At 45.2% G+C, this 25120-nt stretch overlaps 3 protein-coding genes and 2 non-coding genes across 9 annotated transcripts in view; 1 reads left to right on the top strand and 4 right to left on the bottom strand.

Moving 5' to 3' along the window:
• Positions 1-275: 275 nt before the first annotated feature.
• On the bottom strand, positions 276-3584 carry LOC105451596 (kanadaptin). The gene is made up of 6 exons (XM_011692156.1): positions 2322-3584; positions 1906-2195; positions 1634-1776; positions 1394-1554; positions 922-1281; positions 276-826 (listed from the first exon to the last, which is right to left on the bottom strand). The coding sequence occupies exons 1-6, from the start codon at positions 3138-3140 to the stop codon at positions 377-379; spliced, it is 2223 nt and encodes a 740-aa protein (XP_011690458.1). The 5' UTR covers positions 3141-3584; the 3' UTR covers positions 276-376.
• Positions 3585-4236: 652 nt separating this feature from the next.
• LOC105451595 (protein phosphatase 1D) lies at positions 4237-12459 on the bottom strand. Of its 2 annotated transcripts, none has more exons than XM_011692153.1 (6): positions 12015-12459; positions 11089-11439; positions 10756-10973; positions 10483-10626; positions 8345-9831; positions 4237-7985 (listed from the first exon to the last, which is right to left on the bottom strand). In XM_011692153.1, exons 1-6 carry the CDS (start codon positions 12316-12318, stop codon positions 7613-7615), a joined length of 2877 nt encoding a protein of 958 aa, XP_011690455.1. In that variant the 5' UTR covers positions 12319-12459; the 3' UTR covers positions 4237-7612. The 2 variants fall into 2 exon arrangements, with proteins under 2 accessions (XP_011690455.1, XP_011690456.1); XM_011692154.1 differs by having other exon boundaries at positions 10483-10623.
• A 5583-nt stretch (positions 12460-18042) lies between these two features.
• On the top strand, positions 18043-18114 carry Trnam-cau. The gene has a single exon. It is a non-coding gene; the product is annotated as a tRNA-Met (tRNA).
• A 268-nt stretch (positions 18115-18382) lies between these two features.
• Trnak-cuu lies at positions 18383-18455 on the bottom strand. The gene has a single exon. It is a non-coding gene; the product is annotated as a tRNA-Lys (tRNA).
• Positions 18456-19147: 692 nt separating this feature from the next.
• LOC105451594 (slit homolog 3 protein-like) overlaps positions 19148-25120 on the bottom strand; it is a 10334-nt gene continuing 4361 nt past the window's right edge. For all 4 annotated transcript variants that reach the window (XM_011692149.1, XM_011692150.1, XM_011692151.1 and 1 more), the window contains 3 exons: positions 24722-25049; positions 21699-22286; positions 19148-21276 (listed from right to left, as the gene is read on the bottom strand). In XM_011692149.1, the coding sequence (XP_011690451.1) occupies positions 19738-21276; positions 21699-22286; positions 24722-25049 (2455 nt within the window). In that variant the 3' untranslated portion in view covers positions 19148-19737. The remainder of the gene's footprint in view (positions 21277-21698; positions 22287-24721; positions 25050-25120) is intronic.

The following is a 25120-nucleotide window of genomic DNA, read 5'->3' as shown; positions in this document are numbered from 1 at the left end:
TGTACGATTAGGAAGTGATCGATCACCGTATGAAACAGGCATTATTCCCTAGCGTTATCATGTGCACGCAGGAACCATAAGCTATGATATACAAAAAATATCGAAACTTTCAAAAACATTGAAATTGAAAAATAAATAAATAATATATATATATATATATAACTATATTTAAAACATTTTTTATCAAAACAAGCTTCAATTTCAATGTTTTTGAAAGTTTCAATATTTTGTATATATATATTTATTTATTTCAGGTGTAAAAAATAGTTTCCTTGTAATATGTACTAATATCTCATTATTATATACATTATAACATCAAATTCTTGATGAAAACTATTTACATTTTTTTCAACGTACATAACGCTATAGTCATAACTTAATATCCATATTTATCATTAAGATTTGTCCTTCCGTCCCCGGATTGGTTTTGCGGCGGTAACCACGTAGAATAATCTGCCGAGTGAACATCTTCATCGTACTGTTTCTTTATATTTTTCGATTTCTCGGATTTACTTTCCTTTTTTCGTTTTTTGCCGCCTGCAACGTCTTGTTTCCTCGTTTCCTGATTGACGCTTCTAATTGTACACGGTTTGTCATCGGTTTTCATCCTGTCGTTTGACTCCGTCTCATCCTCACATGGTGTAGATATTTTGCATTCGGACTTATGTACATACATAAGTCCAAATCCCTCTTTTCCTTTTGTTTTTACATCATCTTTATTTTCATCTTTTTGTTCATCATCATCACCTTCATCGTCATCATCTTCTTCCTCTTCCATAGTATTATTACTATATGAAGATGAGTTTCTCTCAGAGTCGTCTTTGTTCTGAAAAATACAATAAATTGTTTTTTAATTATAAATGAAACATATACACATTTTTACATGAAGAAAATAAAGGAATAGGAAAATGGATTGCTTACATTTGCCTCAAAAAGCTTTCGTCTTCTTTCAAGCTGAGAAACCTTTTTCATAGGTTTTGATTTTTGCTGCATATCGTCCATCTTGTCTTCTGCTTGCACTTGACTGACAAGGGGCGGCAAATTAGCCGGTTTTGTAAGATTTATTAATTTGACGAGATTCATTTCCTCCCTACGTAGGCTCTGCAACTCCACTTTCATTTTCGTTATGTCGCTTTTACTTAAAGAAGATGCGTTTAAACTAGACATGAAGGCATCCAACGAATCCTCATTGGACTCCGCCTTTGCATTATTCTCTTGTGCTTCTTTTAAGCGATTGCTCAAATGTGAAATTTTGTCCGTAACCTCGCTATGCTTCTCAGTCTGAAAAATTATGAAATGTCAATGAACAGTCGAAGATACATTTGCAATATAGACACAGAGAGATAAACGTAAAGATAGAGAGTAGAGACACAAGTGAACAAAATGACATTACCAATGAGCTATACGTCTCAATTTTTTCTTCAATTTTTCCAGCTAATTTCATCCTCTGTTCACGTTTCTTCTCTACTGTTCCCGTTCTATCCAAAAAGTTATCTTCGTCCGAATCGTAATAATCTTCCTCCTCCCAATTTCTTGCTTTCCTTTTTCGGCTCTCTGTAATTAATAATCATAAATAATTAGAAATAAAGTCTGCATTCAAAAGTCATTGTCATTTATTCATGTTACACGTTACCGTGATTAGCTTGTCTCAATAATCCGTGTCTGTCCAAGATTCTGCAGGCTTCCAAAGCGCATTGAACAACGGATTCTTTCTTCTTTCCTTTGACAAGGGCTTCCGCTTTCATGGCACGACCGCCGAAGCATTCTTTAGGTAAACTGAAATTTTTTTCATTTGTATATAGTACGCATTAAAAAAAAGCAATATTAAGAGATTAAAGTACAATATATGCAAATGTAATTTTAAAGCAACTCTACATAAAGAGATTATTTGATATAACTGTTTACCTTATCCAACATAAAAATTGGCCTATCCCTTTCTCTTCGACTTGATACTGCAAATCATATCCCTCTCTTTCGAACCAGCCTCTCAGGGTTTTCTTGGGGTCGTCTAAATACAACTCTTCATCTGCCACAGAAGCGTAAGGATTCTCTGTCAAATCCGTTTCCTCGTCGGCATCTTCTCCCATTCCCCAATCGATACCCTCGTTCTCTGCTTCCTGCTTCGCTCGCTCCTCCGCTTCTTCTTCCTCTTGCTGTCTCATTTCTCGCTCCCGCAATTCTTCCAATCGTTTTTCCTACAAGCAAACATGTGTGAAAGTCTTGCCTTGCAGAAGAAAAGCAAAAGTCGCAATTACAAAAGCAAAATATCATGCAATACGACTGCAACAAGCGCATAATTATAATTGTAGAACAGAACCAACCTTGAGTTGAGTGACCGACAGCTCGGATTCCTCTTCCTGATCGTCCAACGGAGCTTGCATAATGTACTTTCTCTGACTACAGCCGAATCTTATCATATGACCGCCGTGCAAGCGAACGTAGGTTCTCGGTTTTATACGATGCCCGTTCCAGAATGTGCCGTGCGTGCTCTCCAGATCGTACAAATAAAAACCAACGGGGCTCATCTCGTCCCCCGTTGCCCTGTACTGGATAACCGCGTGGTGCCTCGAGATGGTCGGATGGGCGAGGGATAAACTGCAGGAGGGCAATCTCCCCACCACGTAAAAGCTCTTCTCGGCGAGATCGATTTTATCTATAATCATCCCCGACTTCAGTACCTCCAATTTGTACTCGCCGGTTGGTTTCCCGCCCCACTTCGGCTCCAAATACGGCACGGGAGCGTTTCTCGCGTCGAACGAGAGATCCTTCTCTGCGAGACCTTCCGATATCGACTTGTGACACTTATCCTCGGCGTCAATCTGCAGATTGGCGATAGGCTCGACGGCTTCCTTGCTCACGGGTCCCTCGGACGACGGGATTGCCGGATCGTCGCTCGCAGTACGAATTTTTCCAATCTTACCCCGCTTAGGGCCGATCAGGAGGAGCGGCCTCTTGAATCCCGGTTCCTTGCAGGTGCCACTCCGGGAAGACTCGGAGACTGCGTCCTCCGTTTCCGCGCTCTGCTCGTCGCACGCTGATGACTCGGGGATCGCTTCACCGTTACTTGCGTCAACGTTACCGCTAGCAGCATCCTCGGGAAGGGAAGTTAAAGAATCATCCTCTCGTTCGTTCGCTTCCATGTTTTGCAGAGTTATCAAGTTTTATGCAGAGAAGCAGTCAAGTGTCATAAAAGTTCTTATCTATATTATTATAAATTATTGGTTTATCGCTATCAGGATTTTCGTGACTCTTCCGGTGTTTGGATATTATAATAACATTGGTTTTTTTTTTGCCTCGAATAAAACACGCGTTATCAGCCTGTCCGGAACGGGTTTTGGCGGTTATACAGCGTAGAGGTGGCTGGTGATGATGCAGGATGCCTCTTTAGACATTCTACTCGCAACTACGAGAAGAATACCAATGATCGAATAACCCACTTTCTTAATCAAATTAAAAACGACTTATACTTTCTTCCAGTCTTTTCTTCTTAAAAATCTTCGTTATGTTTTCAGTTTTGTCGAACTATATAAACAGAGCTCATGACTCTTATGAGCTTCACATAACCTATCAACCGCTGTTCAACCACCAGTACCACCACAAACGATTTTCCACTTTCCTCACTTCTACTGCCGCACCTGCACTGGACAAGAAGTGCAAGCAACACGAACACATTTGTTCCAGGGACTTTTATAATTTTCCATCAATTTGAATAGTTACGAATTCGAATTACGAATTCTCTCGTACATTGTACCGAGAAAATATTAAAATTTTATAATCTTACGGAAATTACATATACATATAAATTAATGTTTAGATATTTTTGTTTTCGGTCATCGAAAAGTTTACCGACAGCCGAGAATATTAATACTTTTCAATTATACCTTCGGAGTTTCCATCGTTCGGATCATACGAAAACGGAAAATGTACCCAACGTCGATTTTTAATTTCTTCTTTGACCGGCGCTAACTTACGAATTTTTGTTATTAAAAAAATATCGATTTTATTTAATTAAAACTTACTAAAAATTGTAATAAATCCAATAAAATCTTCATAAAGTCGGAAATGTGTATTCTAAATAATTTTAATTAAAAACTGAAGTTAAAGTTTCGTACAATATACGCAAATACTTCTTGAATTATAAATAAATAACGAATAAGTATTGCTGCATTCATAATAGTTTAATATTCGTTGACCCTTTATCGCAAACTGGAATCATCGTAGAAACAGTCGCGAGCGTCAGTTTAATAATAGGACTTGTATATCTCAGTTTATTTAATTAAAATATACAGATTATATAAACGTGATCACACATTTGTTCGAGTTCCTTCGATATCTATTCCCTCTCTCTCCTACCCCACCCCTCCCCTCCCACCCGCCGGACAAATTCTCTTAACCTGAGATAAATCGCTATATATTTCTTCTCACTAACAGTTTCCCTCCTCGTCTCTCCTCTCGCGCTTTACGCCATAAACTCTTTTTATTCTTCACCTCTTAAAAAATACTCGGTCTCATCGTAACTCTACGTTGTAACAAATGATAAATCTACGGGCGCACAGGGATAGATTCGATCTTTTACATTCGCCTCCCCCGTAATTTGTTTCATTATAACAGACGAACGTTTAAAACCAGGGCGCCTCTTGCTCCTCTTTTTCTCTGCCGTAATCACTTAGATTTTATCTATACAATTTCTCTGTGTGCTCATATATATATATAATTATATATGTCTATTAACACTGTATTTACATGCAGCGTAAGGACCTTAATTGGGCATGCACCAAAAAGGATAAATATCTTAAAATAAATCTTCGCCGTAACACACTCGTCTCTTCCCTCGGTAACTCGCGTAATTCTCAGTCCTGCCCCTCGCAAAACATCACACCTTACTTTGAAACTTTCCTCAGAGAGATGTAATCCCTTATCTAGACACACCACACACACGCATACACACACGCGCACACGCACACACACGTTCGCGAGTGGTAACTATTGTAGGCACACGTCATCCCTTTCCCTCCTTTCTCTCTCGTCCTTTTTTTTTATACAGCCATCTCGCAGTGATAATTTCTCTCTAAGCAGCTCCCAAACGATCATATACTTCAAGCATATATTATCTGCGCGATGTTATTTACACGGAAAATCGCGGAATCTCCCTTTAAGAGCTAGTTAATAAATAGTCGACATAATATCGATAAATGTATATGGTTAATATTTTACGCTTTATTATATTTCATTATTTTCTCATTGTTTTCTTTTTCTTTTTCCGTAGAAACGTATATAAATTCTAAAGTCACTACATTCCGAAAGGTATATGTACTCTCTGTTACTGATCCTTGTGTCAAATTGCTCTAAAATACTCCTCTCGATAGATGCAAAAGTAATTCAAACAAGTCAGGAAGATGATATATACATTCGTAACAAGCGAGTCAAACAGCGGATTTTTATATACTGTTGAAATAAACGCATTCTGCGTAATTTCCGTAACAAAATCAAATGGATATTCATCCTGAATTGTCCTCAATTTTTTTGCACGAGATAAAATGACTCTATGTGAAAGACTGAAGATTGTATATAAGCTGTACTTTATATTCTGATATTAATATGCAATATATATCTATATGTGTATATAATATATATTAATGTCAGATATATATATATATATCTATACATATCAGATATAAATCTTTCCCACTTCTGTTGACTTAATTATTATTATAGATCACTAGTATGATAGTGCACGTTTGCATTTGGAACACAATTGTTGTACAATTGTTCGTACCGACAGAAACTCGAATTCCCTCGATTGCTTTCTTTTTTTTTTTATAAGCTGTGCTTTTAAATATATTCCGTCTAAATATAATCTAAACTTTTTATAACGCACAGTAAACAGTCGTTTGGTGCTTCGTACCGAGTGGTCGTTTTTATTCGAGACCATGGAGTGACGCCTCTGGAAATCTTTTTTCCAGAGATAAGGATTTAAATCCTTTCTTCCTCATTATTTATCTACGCAACAGTTTAATATCTATCGAATCAATATAATCGAATCGCAATGTAATGAACTCGCAAAGGTAGAGGCTGCCAATTATTCTCAACCATATATTAATTCTCGCTTGTAATTCTTATTTGCAACTGTTCAACAACCACTCCGCACTCGGCCAAGGCAGATCAGTGTGATTGCGTATCCTACATATACCTAGAAAATAGTTTAATGCTTAATCGTTAAGTATTCTCCTAAATACGGTGCCTTTTTTACTCTTGCGAATTCTTTCCCGAGCCCATCGCCGAAGACCTATCATAGCGATCGTCAAGCGGAATTAGAAAGAGAGGGAGAGGGGTGGGGGGGTGGGGAGGGAGAATTATTTCTTAGGAATACACGTGTGCACAGCCGCGCATTCATTTTCCGTGTTTAGCCCTACTGCTGCGTGTGTTTGGCCGCCTCGTACGGTCGAAGGTAGAGATCGCAAACAATAGTTATCACTGAGAATGTGCAAATGTGAGAGATATGCATACGGGACACCAGGTTCTTTCACAATGCAACCGTACCTTTCTTATTGTCAGGCTACTCTTTACGCGTACACTCATAATATACTTTCATATTTTTTTTGTCCTACATGAGACTCGCTAATCTACGCGAATATTGGAAAGTATACAAAAGATCGGGAATATTTTGTTTTCTTCGCACATTTTAATATAAATTTCTCGTGAATAATGACTTACAATTTCGTCCCTTCAACTGTGCTTCCTCGTGGGCCAATTGACTCGACTTAAACGTAAGAACACTTTGTTAAATTTGCATTTAATATATCCGCCTATATATACATATAGGAGAGAACGATATAATCTTCTTTCAGAAATTCCGAAAGCACAGTCTTGTAAGCTACATATATAGAAAATTTCGAATAATAATCTTTTCAAAGAGAGTGACTAGTTCAATTTCTTTTAGTCCATTCCAAACGATATCGCAGTATCCTTCGTAAAGGAATTAATGAACCATGTTTAATGAATAGAATGGGAGAGCGCAGCAATTTATTTCCATGCAGCAAGCAATTATAAAACGAAAGACATATGCACTTCATGTACGGAATTATACGGAACATAAAAAGTAAGTGTAAATAATTTCAATAACAAAATACACAATACGCATTCAATAAAATAAACCAATAGTAATCATCGCAAGCAGATATATGGTGTTTACGTAGGTATAGATCGTGATACGAAATTTTCAACACATACCTAAAATAAAATTCTACGATACTTAATTAATTTATACATATATCTGATTTTATTCTCTAATAATGAAATAAAAAAATAACTTATCGTGCTCAGGCCCCATTCATAGTAAAGACATCTCAATTAAAAGAGAATAATAGACGTAATAGGTTTTCAAAGATTAAAAGTAGGGGGAAAGTTTTTTTTTTAGAAAACATAAAATGCCTGTAACAATCGCTTTTATATGCCGTAACTAGATAAGATTCGCGGAATAAAGTAAAATAAATTTGAAATTTTTTAAATGATTCAAAGAATAGTAAAATAAGGGTAAAAGTTGGCATACCCTAAAATTCGCGAATTCGTAAAACTACTAGCCGTTCAATCTTTCCTTCCTTACTATCCTTCCTTACTTTCCAAGACGTTTGATTCGAGATCGCGTGCTCAGGGAACGAGCACTAGGATTATACGGTGATTTGACTTTCTTAGCTATGCCAGAAGTGGAACCAGCTGCCGAGGGATTTATGGTCGCGCAAGTACTCACGCTTCCACCGTTACCGTTCGCTTGTTTAAGTTTACTGGCTGACAACGAGGAAGACCTGACTCTACTCGATTGAAGCGCTCCACCGCTCGCTGACTGCTTCAACTTGTTCGGTAGAGGCAATCGATTTTGCTTCACTACTCCGTACTGGTGAACTAATTGCGCGGATATTGTGTGTCCGGCGATGTCTACGTTACGCGAACGTAAAGTTTTCACAGGCGTTGCCGCCATTGTGTCTGATCTAAACAAATCAGGAAACAGCAGAGTTTAGTAAAGTATGTCGGAATCGACATACATTCGAATAAAGTCGAATATTTATTTTGCGAAACAATATATAAATATTTTCATTGGAGATTATTAAATGTAGCACATCTCGTGGAAAATAGATCGTTAAAATAATAGATAACACGTTCCGCTGTGTTCAGATGTCGACAAGATGTTATCTATTATTTTAACAATCCATTTCCACGAGATGTGCTACATTCGATAATTTTCAATGACAATATTTATATATTGTTTTATAAAATAAATATTCGATTCTATTCAAAATGTATCGCGTGAAAATTATTTCTTGAATAAAGAAAACGTAATTAAACCAACCTTAACCATCGCTGCGGTATCGTCGAATCCGTAGGACCGACTATCGTTACTGTCCTATTTAATGTCCTTCTACTGTTACAGCTGCTCGCTCGGTTATTCCTTCCTTGGTCCCAATCCCTTAGGCCGAAACTACCTCTTAGATGTTGCAGTCGTGTCGAACCGTTTATGGACGATCTCCTAATGGCTTTAACAGGCGTAGCCTTTTTGCCTAAACTCCTACGCTGGAACGTGTTCGACGATGAGGAGAGCGTCGTTAGAGTGGCGCCGTTCAATGACGAGTCCGATCGTCTGTCCGACGCGGGCCAACTCAATCGGGCGTTGGCGTTCTCCATCGCCTGATTGGCCGGGTCGTTCTCGTCCGTGGGACTGTGCCGTTGGTCCTCGGAACGCGTCCTCCTCTTCGCGCACGGCTCTTGCTGCGCGCAGCCGCCGTTCTCAACTCCGATCGACGAGACCGATGCCTGCGTGATCGCGCTGTGCCTGCGCTTGTTGTTGCTCATGGGGCAGTCCCCGGCCGTCTTCGACGGGCCCTTCGTCGTCTCCTCCACCATCGCCGCGCCTCCCGCGACAGACGGCTTCGTCATTCTGCTGTACCGCGACTTCACGCTCACATAGGTCTTCGAGTCCGGAGGAGCTGTCGGCGTGACGTCGGCGAAAGCGTTCTGCGCCTGGGACGAGCTCAAACTGTGCCGACGCTTTATCGTTCCGACGTCCGGCCCCCTCGCGGGAAATAAAGGGTGCTGCTTGTGTCTAGATCCGTTCAAAACGCCATTCTTCACCGCCTCGTCACCGTCGAAACTGTTGGTCTTGACGGAAACGATGCCGCTTCGACGTAGCCTGCTGCTCACGAGGGGAGCAGGTTGAAGCGCCTCCTCGTTCGCCCCGGAAAAAGCATTCTGTCGCGTCAAGTTAAACACTCCCGTCTCGGTTACGATTTCTTTAGGCTCGACGACGAACTTATTCGATTTCGGGTTTGATTGGATCGGAGTCTGCGCCTGGTCACTCTTCGCTTTCTCTTCGTTTTCATTCTGTTCCGCCACTTCCTTGTTTTCCTTCTCGAGATGTTCCAATTTCTCGTGATTGGTTTCAGCTGCTTTCTTACTTTCCGGATCTCCGGGCTCCTCTGGCATCTGACTGGAGGAGATCTCGGCGACCTGGATACTCTCGCCGGTATCGGCGGCCTCGACGCTCTTGTCTATCGCGGACTCTTGTAATTCCGACGTGGTATCAATCTCCGACAAAATTGAGTTTTCGGGACACGAGACCATCTCCGGCTGTGACGTGTGATCGACAGCCTCCTCATTTCCGTTCGACGAGTCCGGCTGTTTGAGATCAAGTTCTATCGACATTGCGCTCGGCGGCGGTATTGGCATGCACGAAGATGGAACTTTCGGACTGATTTCCTCGACGTTTTCAGGCTCTTTTGTCGTTACTGGCGTGTGTGTTCCGTGATGTATAACACGATCCTTCTTTTGATTAAACAGTACCTTTAACAGAGACAAATATCCTGGCTAAAATAATAGTTTTACAATTATTATAGTATATTGGATTTTCCGCAAATTCTTCATTTGTTACTCAGAGTTTAAAGATTTGAATTTTTAATTCATTACTCAAAGTTTAAAGGTTAGATTTTTTTGTCATTCCTATTAATATTTATATACGAATTTGAGTAACAGATTTTTAATTCGTTACTAAAAGTTTAAAGGTTAGAATTTTTTACGTCATCCCTATCAATATTTACATATGAATTTGAGTAAACGAATTTTTAATTTGTTGCTCAAAGTTTAAAGGTTAAAATTTTTTTCGTCATCCCCATTAATATTTATATATGAATTTGAGTAACCAATTTTTAATTCGTTACTCAAAGTTTAAAGGTTAGAATTTTTTACGCCATCCCTATCGATATTTATATACAAATTTGAGTAACAAATTTTAAATTCATTACTCAAAGTTTAAAAGTTTAAATTTTTTACATCATCTATCAATATTTGTATACAAATACAAGTTACGAATTTTTAATTCGTTACTCAAAGTTTAAAAGTTTGAATTTTTTACGTCATCCCTATCAATATTTGTATACAAATTATTTATGCACATTACATTAGACTAAATTTCTTGAAAAAAAGTATCATTTGTACCTCACTGCGGCATGGTCCTGAGGGATCCAACATCAGGGTTACAACACTGGTATTATCCGCCCGTAATCTCGTCGACGACCACCTCTCCAATGCACGATCCACAAGACTTTTCGAAGGATTTATCCACATTTGTAAGTCAGTCTGCTGCAAAAAAAAGATTCGTATACCTCATTATTATCATATATACAGGTTGAAGTTGACACAACTTGCATACATTATCACTTTATTAGATGTATGTATAATTAACAATACGAAATAACCCACGAAACTTACTCCACCGGTCTGTTGAGAGGCTATCAAGTGCTTCTCATTGTGCCTGTCCGTGGTTTGAACAATGCCTACTGCAGATTGCGGCGATAACATATTCCATAGGCCGTCGGTTCCAAAAATGAGACAACGGTGTGACTTAACGTCGACTGGAATGACCTTCACATCCGGCTCGGGAGAGACAACAAAAGTGTTCAATTCGGAATTGTAACTCCATAAATCACCTGAAACAAATTTCACATTATACACATGTAGACTCTTTCGCACACACGCACACACACACACGCGCGCGCGTGCAAGAATCGCTGGACGCAAAGAGACATTCGTAAATATACACACCTAGAGATCTGGCTACTGCGAGGAACGGAATCTCATCCATGTGAGTGGATCTTCGAACCGGGCCTTTGTGCCCGATACGAGGTCTATTCCACACCACCCTCGGGACGCCGGATTTACTGACCACTTTCCCACCCGACTCCTGTATGCGCGTCATCTCCGGTCCGCTCTCCGGCTTGTGGTCCTTCGTCAGTGCCTTCGCCTTCCACTGGGGATCGCCCTCTGCCTGGTAGCCCAATATAATAGCCGAATCTCCCACGTGACCGATGTATATCTTGCCCTTTCGTATAAAGGCTATGCTGGCGGTCGTGCCGGCCGTGGACGGCAGTCCGGATGCAGTTCTCGGCCATTTGTCTGTGCCCAGAAAACAACATCAGGTCAAAATATTGTACGCGCTCGCGACGCGGTACGAAAAGCCGAGCTCGCTTCCGATCAAGGTCGACGCGCCCGTTGTGCTTTACGCGCGCGCGCGCGCGACGGTATCGCCGCGGAAGTCGCACCGCGGTCCGGATTCTCGCGGCGATACCGGGAGAGGCGCGAGAAGGTGAGAGAAGTCGCCGCATCGCGTTAATCACGTTAACGTCGCTCCTCGAGCTCGAAATTTTCAGGTTAGCTCGAGGAATTACATAACCTAAACTCTAACCTAATCAGGCCTAGTCGCGCGACGGTGGTGGGGGAAATACGCGGGACGATGACAGAAATTCTCGACGGAGACGAGACCGTCGGTCGTCGCCGCGGGGGATCTACGATATTCCCCCCCGTACGCGGTCCTATATCGACAACGGCAAATTTAAAATTCGCGCGAAAGGGATCGCGCGCGCGTGTGTGCGAGCGTGAGCGAACAAGCGCGATCGAGCCGAGTCGAGTGAGGGAGCGAGCCAACGATATACACACAACACAATAACGCATGAATCGTATATATCCGTTACCGAGCTCCCGCCACATCGCGTAGTGCGTGTTCATGTATCCGTCCCTGATCGCCCGCAGCACATCCTCGTCGCGGTCGCTCCAGAAGTTCTTCTGCTTCACGATAATGTCCATGAGGTGTTCCTTGGCGAAGGTCGCGGCCTCCCCGCCACCGTGGCCGTCGAAGATCCCGAAGAACGCGTATTCCAGATCCTTGTCGTCCGGTGTCGGCTGGAACGCCACGCAAAACATGTCCTCCATGTACTTGCGGCCGCCCTGATTGCAGTGGCCGGTCACCCGCAGGTTAACGCCGATGCTGAGCGGCATGTTGACGGTCCGGGGACGCCTCGTTCAGTGACGGCGGCGACGGCGACGTCGCCGCGGTGCGAACAACTGTCTGTCTACGGTGCGCTTATTACGCACTCTCTTACCGCTACGCACACTCGTCGAACGGAAGCCTCGCATTTACTGGGCAGGTCCGCGCGCGCCGCACAATTCGCTTCGCGCGCACAAGAGAGAGAAAGAACGAGGGACGGGAGGGTGGGAGAGAGGGACGGCGCGGTGGAAGGGGAACGGTGACGTTGCGGTCGTCGGCGACGAGAGGCGGCGCGGCGGGATAGCGGCAAATGGCAGAGAGACGCGAGAGGGGAGACCCGTTTCCCTCCTCTTCCCGCTGCCCTCGACCTCACACATACACATGCACGTGCGCACGCTTCTCCATCTCTCTCTCTCTATCTCTCTCCTTCTCTCGCCGCCGTCCGTACGATTTCACCGATACGAGCACGGCCGACGTTCACCGACGGTTCTCGAGAAACGGCCAGAGCGGAAGATTTTGGAATGCACACACGCGTATGCCCGGCTGCGCCGTGCGTGTGTTTTCCGAATATACCCACCCGCGATCGATCGACGTGGGCCCCGCGCGATCGCGCGGCGACGCGCAACGCTCTGAACTTCGACCGCGCGATTTTCCCCGTCGACGATTTTCCACGTGACGACCCGACGCGGGGGCGGAAGAGGCGCGGGCGTTCGCGGACGGCGAAGGATTGAAAACGCGCGCACACGTATACGTTCGTTGTCGTTGGCTGCTTCACGCCCGTGAAGCCTTGAAAGTCGACCGCCGTCGATCGACGGACGGGACGTCGGAGTTTGAGCGTCCGCGCGACGCGGACCTCTTTTACGCACTTCAAGTCCCCGTAGTCTCACTCCGTTGATATACATATGTATTTTCGACCCGCGCTTTTCCATTATGTCCAATTACTTCGCCGCCACGTGCTATCTCCCCCGCTGGCGGGCTCCCTAATTGGTCGCGGGTAAGGCTGCAAGTTAGAAATGCGCTTTACCTCGGAGATAGACAAGGAGAGATAAGAGAGCGCGTTTCTGTACTTCGCGAAGTTCGCGGCCGTTAGATTTCGTTTACAACGGCGCGTGTAGAGGGATCGCGTTACGAACGAAATTTAACTTAGAGCGCTTAGAAATTATATGCACTGACTGATATTAAGCGTGCACGCGACGAACAAAATTCGAACGACGATTTCGGGAGAGAAGAACAGAGCGATACTTTGTCGTGTATTCCAATGGCTTTTTTTTTATCCTCGTAAAATAGACGAACCTCGTAAAACGACAAAGTTTAGAAAAGAAAGACCGATGAACGAGAATTAAGGGTGGCAGTTTGTGGCTTGCGATTTTATCACAGAAATTTGCTTGTCTACAAATCGATTTTTAATATTAGGAACAGAAAAAAAATTAAACGTATATATGCGAGAGACGCACATCCAGAACTGATTTACCCGCGATAATTATTTATCTACCGATTAAGCACGGCTTCCGATCTTTATTTCGAATCACCGTCGAGGCGCGTCGCCCCTCGAGAGAACACTCTCACCTATCGATAAGTTCGCTTGTCAGCAATTCATTTCTGTTTTTTTTTTGCAATTTAAAATGTCGAGTCTCGCATGGCAGGAATTAAAGAATCGGGTTTTGGACAAAATTCCGCGTAGGCTCGCGTCTTCCAGTCGAGCCGATATCAAAAATCAAAGACCCGTCCCTTCCAATTACCTTTTTTATCTCTCTCTTTTCCTCCCCTGAATGTGTTTAGCGCGCAATCGGTTTTTTCTCAAACCGACGACGGGCATGAAGTGCGCGCGCGGCTAATCGGGGCATCGGGCCGACTCGACCGCGGCGAGTCGATCGAGGCGCGAAGTTCCGTTTAAGGTTAAGGATTAAAACGCGGGAGCGCGTTGATCAGCACGTGGCGCTCGAACTGGGAGGAAGAATTAAAGGAGACGGACGGACGTTTTATCGAAATTTCCAAGAGGCATCGCTCGCAGCTTGTACATACTCAAGTTAACGCACACGGGTTACCTTGGTCGTACGTAACACACGCGCGCGGCTGCGACCAGCCGGCGGGCGACCGCGTACCCCTCTCCCCTCCCCCAACCCGTCACTCAGCCCCTGGCCGCGCGGACGCGCACCGCTCCTCCGGCCGCATCCCCACCGCTGCGGAAACTTCCGCGCCCCTCCTTTCCCGCTCAGAGCGCGCGTTCGCGTTCCCACCGTCTCGCTCCTCTCCCCGCGGCGGCCTCCCGGGAAGGAGTCCCACCGCACCCCACCTCCCCCCTCGTCAACGCGCTTGCCGTGGCCCGTCAAACTCTCCGCTGCTATATTCATGCCGCGCATCTCCGCTCACGCAGTCGCGCCGCGCCACGTTGCCGCATTTCCTTTCTCTCCGTCCGATCTCTCTCTCTCTCTTCGTCTCCCTCTCTCCGCGCCGTGTTCTCTCTCTCGCCGTTACGCTGCGAGCTAGCAACCTGATTTCTTGTCCAGCTCGGCCGGACCCGACATTGTCGACGAGCGCGAGAGGATGACGCGCTTAGAAAAATTGTCCAGAGCGCTCCCCGCGATTTTGAAGTTCGTTCGGGAAAATTGATCGCGTATCGCGATTCCCGTCCTCGCCGTCGCGCGCGGAGCCCCCCTCCCCCCCGCCCCTGAGATCTTTTCAGAAATGTTCTCGGCGTGCCTCGAAAACAGTCTCGAAAATTCGCGAGTCTCCTCATCGGGTTTTCTCTCGTTATGCCGCTCTCGCGACATTCGTACTTCACGCGGCGGCGACTCATGCCACAGCTGGTTCTCAACGCGGTCCCTCGCGATGGAGGGAGATGTGAATTGGTCTCGTCGCCGGCGAAACGGCGACATCGCCGGCGTGAAAAGTTAAGAATCTAAAAACGGCGAGCCGCGGCGTAGTCGCGACGAAAAGTGCTGAACGCGCCGTCGTTTTGTTCGGGGCGCGCGCGCACCGCGCGCGGTTATCTCTCTTGGCGCCGAGCGAGGCAAAACAGCACACGGAGGGGCACGTGTTTGAACTTGTTCGATCGCGACGGCGGCGGCGGCGACCGGGAGAGTGAGAGGGGGGACGTGGCAACGTCGCATCGCGCCGTTCAAAATAGCTCTCACCAGCTGGCGACTTTCGCCAACGACCCGACGGACTAAAGTCCGCGCGGAAAAACGCGCGCACTACTCTCTCTCTCTCTTTCTCTCTCTCGAGGGTGGACGACGTGCGTGCCCGCGCCGATCCGCCGAGCCTCTCCCGAGGTTCCTTGATCTTCGGCAGGTCGCGCGAACGATCGGCACCCGGAAAACCGGGTGCCCGTCCGCACCGTTTCGCAAAAATCGAACGGCGGGTGACGTCGAAATGTGTCATCGATTGCATCATTCTCCTCGGGTATAGAGATGGCCGCCGCTGCATCGCACTACGTGGCTCAAGTCGCGAGTCAGGCGATGGCGATTGGCGTTCGGTCGCGGTTGAGAGGAGAGGCTGAAAAGGGGACAGGGATAATCTCGATCAAAAGGGGAAGCGCTGGAGATTCTTTTCAAGGGGAATTCTGAATTGCTCCCAATCGTAAATCAGCAAAGCACAGGACTGCCCGTCCGCGGCCTTCCTGCCCGCGAGCGTATCGAACGGCACTGCCAGCGCCATCTCTGCTTTATTGGCTAAAATAGAAAGAAAAGGCCGCTGACGCGTTATTTATTTTCCACAAGCGTGTGCATACTGCATGTTATATCATAAACCCGGAATGATATCAGTACGCGTGTGACATCGCTCGCGCCTTTTTTAATCACCCATATGTTCGACGTTATTAAAGTTGACGCTCGCGTAACCGGATAAGCAAACGTGATCGCGCACGTTCCGTTTTCATATTTAGGCTGGTCCGTTTGCAAATTACAAACGGACAATTTCCGGTTATTTTAACTCGACTCTCATTGGTCAGGCGATTCGAAGGGATTCGCGTAAAGGGCGCGCGAAACTGGACGTCTCGCTCGAAAGACAGATTCAAAGCGTTACATAAGGCTTTCGCGTTGCTGGAAATTCCCAAAAAATTTTGCGGTTAAAACGAGATGAATGTATATATTGGGACGAGGCAGAGAAAATAAAGATTTAAATGCAAAAAGTACAAGCGACGCGACAGAGATTTATAATTTCGCTAAATTCAAATTCCATAGTTACGAAACAATTGCGAAAGTGCCCTCGTCTATTCGTGAAGAATGGAAAACGGAACAGTCGATCACAGCTCAGCGAGCTCGTGCTTTTCCGTATTCACGTTATCAATATAATTCGCCGAGACTCGCCGAGACCGCGGTATGTACATCCGCGCAGTTTCGATTTCCCGATCTTTTTTCTCTCGGCTAGAACAATGGATACGATAAAAAAAAACGCTTGTGCAATCTTACGTGCGCGAATGTGAATCGCGAATAAAAATTTTCATTCGCGCGAATACGTACGTGTGTGTCGCCCGCTCGTGTATCAACGCGTATCCCGTGAACGTTGCGCGCATCGTAAAAAGAACGTATATGTATATATATATATATATCTGACGTGTGTGCGTTACGTTCGCGCGGCACGGCCTTCGCGCAGCGTTTCGTTAGCATCTTTTTATTGATTGTCCACGTCGTCGTCGGTCGGCCAGGCGATACGCGGACGCACGTGGCATCCGGTGCCGGGCATTCCCCATCAGGCCGCTTCAGACTAGACCGTGCAGGTTCGTGCAGGTTGTTCAGGCCCCGTTGAAGCAGCCTCTCGTCGACAATCACCGGTCCGCATGAGTCACAGAACTGGTGACTTATATTGGTAGGATTGCTCATTCTTTTGAAATTTCTCGACTGGCGACGGTCGCTTTCAGCTGGCGATTGTCCCTACTATATGCAATAAAATGACCATGCCCTTCCACCGTACGTGAGGTTAACAATGACCTAGAGTTGGCTTTTAAATAAATTAGAAACGTGAGCCGTCTAAAAACTCTAAGAGAAAAATAAGTTTGAGAGATACCTATATACGTACGTCTTTAGATTTTCTATCATCGAGGTTATTGCGTATATCATTCTCTTATCAGTCTGACGTCATTTTATGCTCCGCGATTATCTTACTTTTCGTTATATTTCATTTTACACTCACGTTGTAGATAATATCAATTTTATTCCTGTTTCTTTAATTTTCTAGAATATATTATTTTTGTTAAAAACATTTTTAGAAACACTTATTCAAGAGATTTCTTTCGTGATAGAATAGCTGCAATATTTTACATTTAGATCCAATTGCACTTTAATGTTATTTTAACGTTATTTTGACTTTAAGCAAGATTAAAACTCTGCCTCTCTTTAAAACTTTAAGAGAGAAAAGAGAGTTTCAAGCCTTGCTTAAAATTTAAAATAATGTTGATGTAATCGAGCTCTAAATGTATTCTTAAGAAAAAAGAAAAAATCTGTTAAAATAGCTATAAAAATAACATATGCTAAGTTAATTCAATTACATTATTAGGCTAAGGATAAAAATCAACTTATAATTAAATTATTGTATAATTTAAATAAAAATTTATTGTAATGGTAATATATTAATTGTGACATCAAGAAATAAAAACGCCTTTATACACATATATTGATTAAAACTGTTTAGCTAGGCCTTGATATTTTTATTAAAGGAAAGAAATATCGAGTAGTCCGGCTAGCTCAGTCGGTAGAGTATAAATCTCTTAATCTCAGGGTCGGGGGTGCGAACAAGAAAGCAGAGTGGCGCAGTGGAAGCGTGCTGGGCCCATAACCCAGAGGTCCGTGGATCGAAACCACGTTCTGCTATGTCGAGACTTAAGAATCTTGTCTTTTTCAAATTCTAGGCAAAACTTTTTTATTTATATATGTATATTTTATGTAAATTTCTTTATTTTTATTTAATGTAAATATTTTAAATTCTTATATATATTTTTTACATGTACCATCCTTACATAAATTTTTTTTATATATTTATAAGAACTTTATTTGGTATTTCTGTCTTATTTAACAATTTTTTTATATTAAAATCTTTTAATAATTAATTTTGACATAGAAAAATCTTCAAAAAAAAAATCGCCCAACGTGGGGCTCGAACCCACGACCCTGAGATTAAGAGTCTCATGCTCTACCGACTGAGCTAGCCGGGCTACTCGATATCTCCTTTCTTTAATACAAATATCAAGGCTTAGCTAAACAGTCTTAATCAATATATATCCCTTTAAAACTGTTCTTATCTTAAAAAATCATATGGCATAAATAAAATATTAATTAAAGAAATCGCAGTATTAATTGTGATAAAGAAAAAGTGATAGAAGTGAACAAATAATTGTTGCACAAAATAAATCTTTATTAAAATTCATTGCATCTTAGTAGCAGTTACAAATCCTGATAGTAAATGTATTATATACAATTGTTTATTTTGTATTAAAATGAACACAAGTAAAAAGTACTTCAGCGTCGCACTTATAAGGATTTTTATGGCACGTAAATCTGACTGTTGTTGAGATAATAAATTTACAACGCAATGACCGATATATGTAACTTTTTTTGTTCACAATTGTGTCTGGGATGATCATTTATTGATGGTCCTTGCCGGCAGTACGAGTGACCAATATAACTATGATTAACTTAATTATAATTGTTGTTAGAATTAGAAACTTTACTTCAAGGAATTCTACCAGTTGATTCAATCAATGATTAATTTATCAAGTAATATTTATTTTTTGTTAATATGGGTAGTATTATATTATATGTATATTAACTTTTTTATTTATAACACATGGAACAGAAGAAATTAAATTAATTAAATTAATGTCAAATTAAAAATTACATACAGTTAAAAATTGTATTTCGAGCAATTGTGCCAATTAAATTAATCAAAGTTTGAGGTCTCTTTAGCGATTTTTTTCATCGATACTTCAGATCGCATTTTTATCGCGATGTACTTGATATATATACATATAACGACGACGTCCGTAATTGTGCCGCGTGCGACGAACAGGTACTAACAATCTAACGAAATACTTAGAAATCGAGAAGCGTTATCCTACGTACAATATTATCTAGTACGCGATATTTACGAGGACTTCGGAGGGTCTAACGTTTAAATATATATATATTGCATTCGCAAAAATAAATATACGTATTTATATATTAGTTTATAAGCGCTTTTACGGTATGAACACATTGAATGACAACATTAACAATACCAAATCTATCCTCACCTACTACGAAGGTAGCTTTGCTTTTCAGAACTCTTTGATTATGAAAATCACTCTCCCTGTATATTTTATCAAAGTGTTGTTATTGTTGTTAAATATCTGTGTAATTCTCCTAATAATGGACGAACTTCCAAAACTATCTCGCTCGTCGATAAGATAAGATCTTTGTACCTTAACTCTCTGGCCTTAGAATTTTTGTCCGAATGACTTAATAAATTCGTATCGCAAAGAACAATACAAATGCCAGCGTCAAGCTCTTTCCGAGCTCGACGTTGCTCGCCGTCGAGCAGCCCGGCGGACATTCCAGCTCGACGGTCCGATTCTCGTAGAGAAGATTCCTCATGATCTTCTTGCCCTCGCACGAGTTTTCCACCTTGACGAACTTGATCTTCCGCGTCTCGAGGAACTGCTCCAGGTCCATGCGGCAGCGCCACTTGAGCGGGTTGCCGGCGAACTCGACGATGTGCAGATTCGGCATGTCCTGGAAATCGCTCGTGAAGATGCACTGCAGATCGTTGCCCTCGAGATTCAGGTAGACCAGCCTGCGCAGATGGTGGAAGGCGCCCGGTGCGATGTAGCGGATCGAGTTACCGCGCAGATCCAGCCGCTCGAGACGCTCTATGTTGAACCACTCGGCCTCGATCGACGTCAGCGGATTGCCCTGAATGGCGAGCCGTTCCAGAGAGTCCAGACCCCTGAAAGCGCCGGGCGTGATCGTACGAAGACCGCAGTTCCTGATGATCAGCTCCTGCAACCGTCGGAAATTGTAGAGAGAGCCGGCCGGCAGCACGGGCAGGTGACCCTCGTAGAACTCGATGGAGATAGCGTCGCGTGGTACGTTTTTCAGCAACAGTAGATTACCGCCGATGCAACGGTACCGCGGCTCCGCGGACTCGGCGATCCTGGCGCAGTGTCCCTCGAGGGTCTCGTTGTAGAAGCCTGTCGAGGGTGGCTCGGTCGTGGTGGTCCACGGGGTGTGGGTCCACGGGGTCACCGCCGTCGTGGGACGAGGTGTCACCGGCGGCAGTTTGGTGACATAACAGTCGTCGTTCATGTTGTCGAGAAGGGCCTCGCGATTGTACGGTATTCTGCGGGAGTCCAGGAAACTGGCCAGCTTGGTGCCGCACAGGCAGCTCCACGGGTTATCCGACACCTTGAGAGAGTACAGATGCGGCATCTTTTGCGCCATGTGTTCCACGCCGAGACAGTTCATGTAGTTCTCGGACACGTCGAGGCTGTGCAGGTGCGACAGCGTGTCGAACACCTCGTTGGGAATCCGGTAGATGTGATTGCGCGAGAGGTCCAGGTGCCGCAGATTCGTCAGGCCCTCCAGCGCCTCGGACGTTACCGTTTTCAGCTGATTGCTGTGCAGCGACAGGCGATCCAGGTTGTACAGGTCGGCGAAGGCGCGATGCTCGATCGTCTCGACGTTGGAGTCGCGCAGTTCCAGGTGGGACAGCCAGCCGTCGAAGCGGGCGAACGCACGCGTCGGGATCGTCCTCAGATTCGAGAGGACGATGCGAATGACGTGGACCGAGCGAGGTAAGACGTCCAGCTCGTCGATCGAGGTGATGCCGCTGCAAGTGTAAACCTGCCGCGACATTTGCGTCCTGTCTCGCACGCAGGTACCCCTGTGAACCGGCGGCCTCTCCGTGGGAATCTCGGGGATCGGTCTTATCACGGTGATGTTTCTCTCACTCAGAGTGTCCTCAAAAGTGGTCCAGTGCACGTGGCCGATGGTTGTTATCTGAAAGATTGAATATATCATTATAGAGATTTTTTTACATTAATTAAGGAATGCTCAACGAGACGTCTAGAAATGTTCAAGCAGCCGTTTCGAATTTAAGTTACTTTCACTACCTTTCATCGGTTAATTAAATTTACCTGACTTACTTTCGGTGAATAGCAAGATTTTTCAGAATTTAAATTTTTCATTCCTATAAAGAAATATATAAAATTTTCGAAATTTCAATAAAATTCAAATTTGATTGTTTTGATCGTCGATTACTGCGATAAATTAAAATAGATTCGTGAGACGATTATACACACAAATTTTTAATCGTTCAACTAATTCTTACTAAATTAATTTATTAGGTTAATCGACAATATCGGAGAATATATTCAGATTTTTTCTCTCTCCGTCATCCGATCGCGTGGACCGCCACTTACTTGCGGATGCTGCCATCCGTCGGGCGGAATGACCTCGCTCTCCTCGTAACAGCGTCCAGCGGTGATGTCGTATCCCACGTTGCGGTCAGTCAGGTATCGCTGCAGATTCCTGCGGCACTCGCAGTACCACGGGTTACCGACGACGTCGAGGCGCTCGAGGTGCCGCAGATGCGTCAGCTCGTCCAACGGCAGGCAACGCAGTCGATTGTAGCGCAGGTCCAGATGGCGCAGGCTGCCGGCGAGCGGGCGCAGCGCGCCGGGCTCGACGCGCTCGATGCCGTTGCGCGCGAGCAGCAATTGGCGGAGGGCGACGAGATCGCCGAACCAATGGGCGGCGACCGCGGGCAGCCGGTTCCCGACGAGCGTGAGCCGTTGCAGCTGATGCAGACCGGCGAACGCGCCCGGCTCGATCGCGCCGATCGAGCAATCGCGCAGATCCAGGCTGCGCAGGCTGTTGCCGAAACGGAAGAACGCGTACGCGGGCAAACGGTCGATCCGCAGACCCGTGATCTGGATCCACGTCGTCCTGTCCGGCAGGCGGTCCAGCGACGTCAGCGCGCTCGTCTGGAAGCGGTTGCCGGGACGTTCCTGCAGCGAAGCGTGAGATAATAGATATCTGGATGCGCGATCGCGATCGCGACGGAGAAGGTGAGCGCGTACCCGCGCGTGCTGATCGCATCTCGGCCTACGTTCTATATACAGTTCGTGTACGTTTCCACTCTCTCGCTTTGTGTCGACAAATCATATTATATCGGCCGCAGCGCAACACCCACCCGCCGACCGGGACTCGGAATTCCGTTTCCGCTCTCTTTCGACGGGATTTCGTGGACGCGATTGTCAACAAGGACAGCCCAACCCAGGGAGCGGGGAGCTAATCACGGTAACCACATCGACGGATAGCGCGGCTAACCTTTGCTTCCTACGCGCGTCTCACACGTATATCCGCCGCGCGTCGATTGCGTAGCCGGTAAGCGCGCGGCGCGATTTTTCGTCAAATCCCACGAGCGAGCCAATCCGGGCAACAGCCCCGGGAGCCACGTGACTCCGGCTCGCGCAAGCTTCGCTCGAGTAACTCGAGTTGCCCGGGCTCGAAACCGGGATCGGAGTTGTCGTCGCTGATCGGGGACCGTGCTCCACGTTTCTACACCTGCGTCCCGACGCGCCTCGGATACACGTCGGCCGAGCAGAAGGACGCCTCGTCGTCGGTCGCTCGAGAATCGCGTGTCGGCCGGTAACCGCCTCCCGGGGGCGCACGGGCGGCGGAACGGAAGGAAGCCCGGCGCCCGCGCGAAACAATTGCGTCGCGCGGATCACGTGATTCGCGCGCGTCCGCCCGCCATATGTCGCGCGCCGCGCGGATTTCGCCGGAGCGGAGCGAGCGGACCTGCGGTGCGGACCGTTGTGCGCGCGTCGTCCGAGTGCGGCGACACTCGGGGAACGTTTTCCCGCTCGCGTGTCGCGCCTCGTGTTTTGCATGTCGCGCGCGGTTTTCGGCGGTCGCGAGGCGAGACCGCGCGTCGCCACCGGAACCCGGAAGGAGCCGCCGTTGAGGGGGATCAACGACGCCCGAGGGGATGCCGGCCAGCACGCGAGGGTTGTCCGCGGCGCTACCGCGAGCGCGACTCCGTCCACCGATAAGGTAAGGCTTGTTTGTTTGTTGAATTATTTTCCCCGGTGAAGGGTGGACAACGGCAATTTTAAGCCATAAATAACGAGAGAGGCAAAAAAGTAAATAAAAATTGCATTAGCAAAGTTCAACACGTGGTCAACGTATTAGTCAGAAATTATATAAAATCATGTTGTTTGTTTAAAGTTTAAAGAGAGTGTAAAATTTTCTATCGTATTTATTGCGCATCAAGCGAAAATTTCTATCTTTGTTTTTATAAAAATTGATATTTATTGAAATTGCCGAGTTCGTAATAATAACGATTAGCGTTTGGAATCTTTTTAAACGGTGATTTGCGGAAAATCGATCAAACTGGTAGCTCCAAGAGAACGGGAAACGGAACGCGTGTAATTAATTCGTGCCGCACGATTATGACGAAGAACATAAATTTGATGGGCACTCGATTTTTCGCGCTACAAATGATTTTTTTCCTAATCATTTCTAATGAAATGCCACCGGTGATTTACACCCACTTACGGCATCTCGCGTGGATCGTGCTCGTGTTGAATTATATATTAATTGCGCGCGCGCCTGGCTTTCCTTCATGTGTATATGATAATGGCAGGAGGATAAAAGCGCCGCGAGAGCAGCACGCGACATTACACGGTCGTTAGACGCGCAATTACATTGTTAATTAGCCGTTATGCGCGAAACGTTAGCATTAAATTTTCGACTTTCACCCGTGATACGCGCTCGCGATAAGGCCGAGCTTTTTGAGACGATAGAAATCACAGCGGTGAGACGTACGCCTACGCACACACTTGCGCGATATTATCGGACACGTAATTATGATCGAGGCGTTTCTGCTTCATCCCGAGATCGCGCTTCGACTCCCTGTGAAACGCGATACTTGGAAAAACAACGCGCCGCCGTATTGCCTTACTGTCGGGTATATCGATGCTCGATGCGCGGGCTGCAGGTTTACTTCGTGAGAATATCGTAGTATATAGACAGACACAGAGTATGTTTAGGAAGCTCATATTAATCTGACAAAGATCTCACATCACCGATATTTAATTCGAATATTTATCTTAATTAGAAATATTTGTCTTTTTATTGCCGTAGGCCGAAAGTTTGCGTAACGGAAAGGATTAAAACAAAACTGTCTTGCGTACTCAAAAACAAAAGCTCTTACGCGTATAAATAAGATAACATTTAACAATAAGTTCTGTTGAATCCGTATCAGAGATTACGTATTGAGGATTGCGAACTGAAGATTAGAATTTTTTTTTTACTAATAATCAGCTACTTTTAATTTTAATCCGTTTTATTCTAAAATTGATTAAATTTTAATCAATTTCCTATACGCAGTCTGATACGGGCTTTACGCTGTTAGATTTGTAAACAGCTGATTTACCTCGAAACGCCGTATCGGCTCGATGGTGATCATCGGGAGCGGGATTTCGATCTGCGTCATGCACTGCGGATTTCGGTGCACGGTGCAGATCCTCGGTCGAAATCTGCACTCTGTCTCCTGGATGATCGATCGCTCGCGAAAGAACCTCTCCATTCTCAGCCGGCACTCGCACAGCCACGGGTTGCCGTCGATGCGCACGGTCCTGAGCGCGGTCAGATGCGACAGCTCGTCCACCGACAGACAATCGAGGTCATTGTCGCGCAAGTCCAGGGTCTCCAGTCGCGGTAGCATGCGAAAAACGTTGGGCTCGACGTGCACCAGGCCGCATCTGGAAGGAGGAACGCGAGTGTGAGCAACTTTGTGTGCTGTGCGTGCCGCAAACGCGTACTCTAACTCCCG

Source organism: Wasmannia auropunctata, unplaced genomic scaffold, assembly GCF_000956235.1.
Source record: "Wasmannia auropunctata unplaced genomic scaffold, wasmannia.A_1.0 LD336049.1, whole genome shotgun sequence".
Taxonomy (NCBI): domain Eukaryota; kingdom Metazoa; phylum Arthropoda; class Insecta; order Hymenoptera; family Formicidae; genus Wasmannia; species Wasmannia auropunctata.
This window is presented reverse-complemented; position numbering and strand designations above follow the sequence as displayed.